General features: G+C 43.3%; 1 protein-coding gene across 2 annotated transcripts in view; it reads right to left on the reverse strand.

Annotated features, from left to right (window-relative positions):
* UQCRC1 (ubiquinol-cytochrome c reductase core protein 1) overlaps positions 1-1,775 on the reverse strand; it is a 9,583-nt gene extending 7,808 nt beyond the window's left edge. The window contains exons 1-2 of one of the 2 annotated variants that reach the window (XM_079100885.1): positions 1,634-1,775; positions 1,238-1,378 (exon numbers count right to left, since the gene is read on the reverse strand). In XM_079100885.1, coding sequence (XP_078957011.1) covers positions 1,238-1,378; positions 1,634-1,702 — 210 coding nt within the window. In that variant the 5' untranslated portion in view covers positions 1,703-1,775. Of the gene's footprint in view, positions 1-1,237; positions 1,382-1,633 lie in introns of both variants that reach the window. The other variant, XM_079100884.1, reaches the window with a different exon arrangement.
* Positions 1,776-7,002: the final 5,227 nt, after the last annotated feature.

Genomic DNA, 7,002 nt, shown 5'->3' on the forward strand with positions numbered 1-7,002 from the left:
AGTTATGTTTTGTTCTGATGATTTTATGCTTTCATGATTAAGGAAGAAAGCTATTGGTTTAGATGTTACGTATTTTACATTTCATATTAAGGAAATAACCTTCCAGGGACTTTGTCTTCTTGGTACTGGAAGTTGAACCCAAGGGATGCTTTGCCTCTAGGCTTGCCTCAGTCTCCCAAGTCACTAGGATTACGAGTATGTGCCATCATATCTGGCTTTTTTTTTTTTTTTTTTCTTTCTTTCTTTCTTTCTTTTGACAGGGGGGTTCTTACCATGTTGCCCAGGCTGGTTTCAAACTCCCGGGTTCAAGTGATCCTCCTGCCTGAGCCTCCCAAGGACCTGGGTCCACAAGTGCATGCCATTGTGCCCAGTTTAACACTTTATGACTTAAGTTTTTCACATCTCCTTTCCTAGGAGGATGTTGATATACATATCTATGTTTATATGAGATGAACATGTTATTTCAAATCTATATCTTAGAAAGGAAGATGCATTTTACACTCCACATTATCCTTTTTTTTTTTTTTTTCTTTTCTTCTTTTTTCTTTTTGCAGTGCTGGGGATTGAACCAGGGCCTTGTGTTTGCAAAGCAAGCACTCTACCAACTGAGCTATACCCCCAGCCCCTCCTTGGGTCAATTTTGAGGATTGTATTTATTTATTTTGGGGGAAAATCACTCATCTCTCTATCATCCTTCAAATGCATTTGTCTTTTCTTTTCTTTTTCTTTTTTTTTTTTTTTTTGCATAGTGCTGGGGTTCAAACCCAGGGTCTCATGTATGCATGCTAGGGAAGCGATCTACCACTGAGCTACAACTCAGCAAATGCATTCCCTCAAATGCATTTCTTTAAGTGTATTCCTGTTCTAGCCTGGAAATTATGACCTTGGCTGTGGACCCCCTGTAAGGCACCTAAAATCTCTGAATCACGCTTTCTTCATTTCTTCATTTTTCAGGACACCGCTTCTTCTCTCACGTGAACTGCTGAGCAAAACGATGGACGAGAACTTGGCCCGCTGCTTGGCAGGCAGCATGTGCTAGACAAATGCTGGCTAAAGTGAACATTACCCCATAAAGTTAAGGCTGGGCTACCGGTGATTGGAACAATCCGGCAGTGAGTGGGCCATATTCCGAACCCAAACCATAGAAGATTGGAGACCAAGATCACACCATGACCGAGGTAAAGAAGGCGGGCCCAATCTGTAGGCCCCCCGCTCCTCGACAGAATCTCCCACTCACCGTGCAGGTAGGTTGGGAGGACTGCTCCGAGGCCACTCGCAGCCCATTGTCCAACAGGCTGACCTGCGTCTCTGGCACACTCTGGAGGGCCTGGGCGAAGGTTGTGGCACTCCGTAAGGCAGGCGCCCTCAGCAGTGCCGGCTGCTGGAAGGGATAGGCGGCGAGGGAGTACTGGGTTAGGGAATCGCTCACCAGCACCGGGGTCTGCTGTAGCACACCTGTTCCCACTTCCAGGCCAGCAGCAGGAAAACGTCTATCCCCGCCCTCGGCCGTGACCTTCCCGTGGCCCTGACCTAGTGACCTCCCCACCTCGACCCGTCACCGCTAACGGCCTGCTCCTTTTTCACGTCCTGAAGCCATGAACCCCGTAGTCCAGCGTTTTCGCCGCCACCTCACCGAGCGGCGGGTGCGCAGAAGAGCTTGTGCCCGGGTGCCCGCTGCACGGCAAACTGCGGACGCCGCCATCTTGTAGCCCCGTCAGTGCGCAGTCGCGCCGCGCATGCGCATAGCAGGAGCAATGGGGCCTGAGGCGCCGGCGCAATACGAAAGACTTAAAGCTCAGCCGCCGCCTAGCGGGGAGCAGTAACTATTCACAACAGCTAGGATGGTTCTGTGTGCTAGTCCAACAGTACCTGCGCTGGATTAATTCACGTGGTTGTCCAGTCACCTTGCGCAGGATCGCCGGCCATTCAGGCCATCCAGTCTGTCTCCTTCTTCCACCCGTGGTAGGCAGAGTGCACGGTTTCTTATCAGCTGCAGACGTCTGTAATCTTCTGCGGGCCAGGAGCAGAGGTCTGCTGGACGGGGGCTGCAGTTATTGTGTGCCCTGTGACTGGGCCCAGGGCATGAAGCACCAGCGTGAATTACTGAAATTACGAAGTGGCCGCTAAAAAACCACAATTTTTCTCTTTAAAAGAGTGACGTAGGGCTGAAAGTGTGGCTCACTGGTAGAGTGCTTGCCTGGCATGTCTGAGGCCCTGGGTTCCATTCCCAGCACCTGAAAAAAAAAAAAAAAAAAAAAAAGAATGAAGTATGTCGGACATGGTGGCACACGCCTGTAGCCACAGCTACTCGGCTGAGGCAGGAAAATTACAATCTTGCGACCAACCAGAGAAATTTACAGAAGACTGTATCAAAAATTAAAAAGGGGGCTGGGGATACAGCTTGGTTGGTACAAGGCCCTGGGTTCAACCCCCAGTACTGCAAAAAAAAGAAGAAGAAAAAAAAAAAAAAGTTAAAAAGGTGCAAGAAGGCGGCCCTGGGTTCAATTCCCATCACTGGGAAAAAAAAAAAAAAAAAAAAATTTAAAAGGGAATGGGGGATATAGCTCACTTGGAAGAGTGCTTGCCTCACATGCACAAGGCCCTGGGTTCAATCCCCAACACCACAAAAAAAGGAAGGGAGGGAGGGAGGGAGGGAGGAAGGAAGGAAGGAAAAGAATGAGCATGAAATATGATGTTCTTATGTTAAAAAAATAAAAATAAAAGGACTGGAGAGCCAGCTTGGTGTAATCCCTGTAATCGCCTTTAATTCCAGCCCTCAGGAGGCTGAGGCAGGAAAATGGAGGCACTAGGCAACTCAATGAGACCCTGTCTCTAAATAAAATACAAAATAGAGCTGGGGATGTGACTCAGTGATCAAGTGCCCCTGAGTTCAATCCCTGGTACCAAAAATAAAATAAAAGAGCCAGTTGTGGTGGCATAAGCCTGGGGCAAGAGGATCCTGAGTTCAAGGTCAGCCTCAGCAATTTATCGAGCCCTAAGAAACTCAGGTAGACCCTGTCTCTAAATTAAAAAAAAAAAAAAAATTTAATGGGCTGGGGATGTTGCTCAGTGGTTAGGCATCCCTAGGTTCAATTCCCCATACCAAAAATAAAAATAAAAAGGGTGGGAGATGTAACTCAGTAGTGGAGTGCTTGCCTAGTGTATCAAAAGTCTTGGGTTCGGGCTGGGGAGATAGCTCAGCTGGTAGAGAGCTTGCTTTGCAAGCACAAAGCCCTGAGTTCGATCCCCAGTACCGCAAAAAAAAAAAAAAAAAAAAAGTCTTGGGTTCAATACATAAGGGTGGGAGAAAGTAAATAAATAAAAGAATGAAGTAAATTCAGATTGTTTAATCAGGAAGAAGTTTAATAATGTATTGTTAAGGAAAAAAGGAACAATTTTTTTTTTTTTAGATGTTGATAGACCTTTATTTTATTCATTTATTCATAAGTGGTTCTGAGAATCGAACCCAGTGCCTCACAAATGCCAGGCACTCTACCGCTGAGCCACAACCCCAACCCCCCAAAAAGGAACAATTTATAAATTAATTTGTAAAATAGGATTCTGTGATTTATTTTGCTTCTATTATTTCCAAAAATCCCTCTTACAATTAAAATAAAACTATCTTTATTAAAATCAGACATAAGATACTTAGTGTGCATTAAACTTTTGTGGGCTAAACTTATGATTTAGTCATAAAAAGTAAAGTGAAATAGAATCTTCTAAGCCACTCATCTTTCTTCTTGTTTAAAGTCAGTTTTTAGAACAGTTTTATATTTACAGAAAAGTTGAGTAGATGGTACAGTGATCTCTTATAAACCCTCTGTAAGCTATAAAGCCACCTTTCTCTCCTATGACAGGAATTTCCCACCTCCCAATGACCTGTCAATCTGCGTTTGCCCGCCGCTCACGTTATAGGAATTTCCGGCTTACCTTGCTGTAATCTTCCTGCCTCCAGCATTACATCCTAATATGTCATTGGTCCATCAGTCAGTCTGTAAGAATTATCCTCCGCGATTGGTTCCTCTCAGCCCGCGAAATTCCTATGTCTGAGAGAAACTGTGAGCCATCTTTCTCTTTTTCTTTTTCCCCTTCCCCAGTGCAGACGTGAATTCGTCTGCGCAAAATAAAGGGTTCTTCGTGTGAGACCTGTATCTGTGGAGCGTTTTTGGGAGCTAGCGACGAACCACAACTGCGCCCTTTTTTACCACCTAACATCTGGTGCCGAAGACTCGGGGATGGGTTTTTTTCCCCGCTGCCTAAGCAGACGGTACCCCATCCTATAGCAAGCTCCTGCGCTCCCCCTTATACAGGCTCATCTTCCATTTACCTGGATGCCCAGTTTTCTGCATACAACACTGGACTCCAGAATTGGTGAGTTCCCTTAGGCCCCTGACCAGAAACACATCTCCGCATTCCGTGGCGCGCCGTGCTGCCGTTCCCTCTCACCGCATTGCGGTTTTCCGCCTTCAGCTTTTCTCACCGCCCCCTTCCCTCTCCTGGCTTCCGCCGCCGGACTGCGGAGTGTGGGGGTATCTCCATGGTCCCCAGAGCTGGTCCTAGTTGCTGGGTGTACTCCTGGGTTTTATGGTGCTGAGATTCTTTCTCAGGGTCTGAACCTCTCTCTCTCTTATTTCTCGCTGCGTCTCGCTGGAAATCCTGGCCAGGTGTTCAGACCCTCTCTCTCTCTTATTTCTCGCTGCGTCTCGCTGGAAATCCTGGCCAGGTGTTCAGACCCTCTCGGCTTATGCCCGGTTAAACATTGGGTTTTTTTTTGGTGACGACCAAGCCTTTGTTCTAACCTCGTTGTCTGGCACCGTGGTCTCGGGACGCCGAAATCACTAGCCAGGTGGGTCTCAGTTTACCATGGGATTCAGGACATCCACCCCAGCAAACTCGCCCCTGAGATGTTTAAATCATCTCAAACCCCTTCACCTATTCCCTAAATCAGAGCTAAATTGTCCTTTAGATAGTAAGTCAGAATGGTCTATTTATGGCACCCTAAATTCTAGCTTTATACTAGGTAAAATTATATGCCTAATTATACTGGTTATGATTAAGTACATATGTGGGCAACCTGGTGAATGGAAAGGAACCTTTCCCCTTCGTGTTTTTCCTTTCTTTCGTGCTGCTTCTCCTCCCCCTTTTAATCCTTTCTCTTCTAAGTTTAATCCAGCTGATGAGTCATGTCCTTACAGGTCTCCTACTGCAGAAGCTCCTGTTCATTCCTCTCCTTTGCCTCATTTTGTTTCTCCTTCCACTCCGCCATTCAGCCCACCACCAAGTCCCCCCACCACGTGGTCTCGTACACACATTCTAGCTTCTTTATGGGAGGTGGCTGGCACAGAGGGAGTAAAACCTGAACACGTTCTCTTGGCTGATTCCTTATTTTCAAATCTTTTCTTTCTCTCTTAGTTCTTCCTGCAGGATCAAGAAATTAAAAGGACCTAAGCATCAAGTTTCTGCTAGAACATATTAGCCCCTTTCAGATTCAGATCTCAGTCAAGGGTTACATTAACATGTAAATGAAGAAAGGCCAGTAGGAAACCAGTTTCAAACCTAAGGAAAAAAAAGTGTAAAAGTGTCCATTTTAAATTTCTCCTCGGCTACAACTCAGAATACTTTTCTCCCTTTCAACTTTTCTCTCCTTCTCATTTTCTCATGCTTTAATTAATAACCATTATCATTTTTCTTCCAGGACTTTATTTTTCTTAAATGCTGTATTTTTGAGCTCACAATCTTAATCCTACAAACCTAGGTTAATAATTTTTGATCAGTTCTTTTATCCAACTCTAGAGTTATTTTTGAACATCCATTACATTGCAATGGAAATAAATATTACAAGGCCTTTGCTTCTGTGTTAAATATAAGCGTGCATAAAAATTAAAAATTTAAAAATGGATCCAAATATTTTTAAGTCACGTGATTTAACAAGGTTCAATTTAAATTGGGTAAACTAATAAAAGTAAAATGTCCTTAAAATTAACTCACAAGTCTCTAAGTGGTCAAACTAATAAAATATTAATGTTTATAAAATGTCTAACATCAATTTTTCTAGGACTTTTCTTCAACAGGAAAGAGACGGCAAATTCTATTGGCACACTTGCCTGATGTCTTGGTTTTTTCTACAATAAGCAACATGTATGGGATTACTCAAATGTGTTTGTTAGAGACATCTGATTAATTTATAAAGCTATTCCATGGAGTAACATACTTAAAAACATTATTCTTTGTATGTTAAATGTGTTCATATTTTCCAGGTATACAAGCCTTTAAAGCAGAAAATTTATCAAGCTGCTGTTCTCCAAATTAAACTTGTCTGTAATGGTAAACCTATCATTTAATGTTCTATTACCTGTCATCAATAGGGTATATATAACCTAACATTGCACACATACAAAGATTGTAAAGATTGCTAACATAAGTCTTTAGATCCACATTTCCATCAGAGAACAGAGCTCCATCTGATCTCAGCTTAATCTTCAAAATCTGTTTATATACTCCTTTGCCCCTCACTGAAAAGCCCCACGTTACCTGAGCTCTGCCTCACCACCCTGCTACACATTACAATGGCTCCAAAGTAAGCCTGACTTTAACTCATTTAAAGTTGTGTTCAAAAGTTTGATGTTTGTTGTAAAGATTACTGTGATCTCAAATGGGAACTCAGCCAAAAATTCAAAATAGCTATTGCCCAAACTGAATGTTTTACTGTTGATGACTCCATTTTGTATTTTCCTTATAAACTCTAATTGTTGCCTGATCAATATTTTGCAGAAGTACTGCTTCAAGAGAAAACATCAAAAATTAACTTGGAATAGTAAGCCATCACCTATAGAACGGATAATGTAAACCCCAATTAGATAAAAGGGGGTAAATAACTGTAAAGTTACAGACATTAAAGCCAAAGCCCAGTACTCTTACTTTATGACTGGTGAGACTGACTTGCTTGATGGTTAAGATCAAACTTAGAAATACAGATTTTAAATAGAGAGGTCAAGAAAAGTC

Source organism: Sciurus vulgaris (genome assembly GCF_902686455.1).
Source record: "Sciurus vulgaris genome assembly, chromosome: 10".
In the NCBI taxonomy this organism is placed as follows: Eukaryota; Metazoa; Chordata; class Mammalia; order Rodentia; family Sciuridae; genus Sciurus; species Sciurus vulgaris.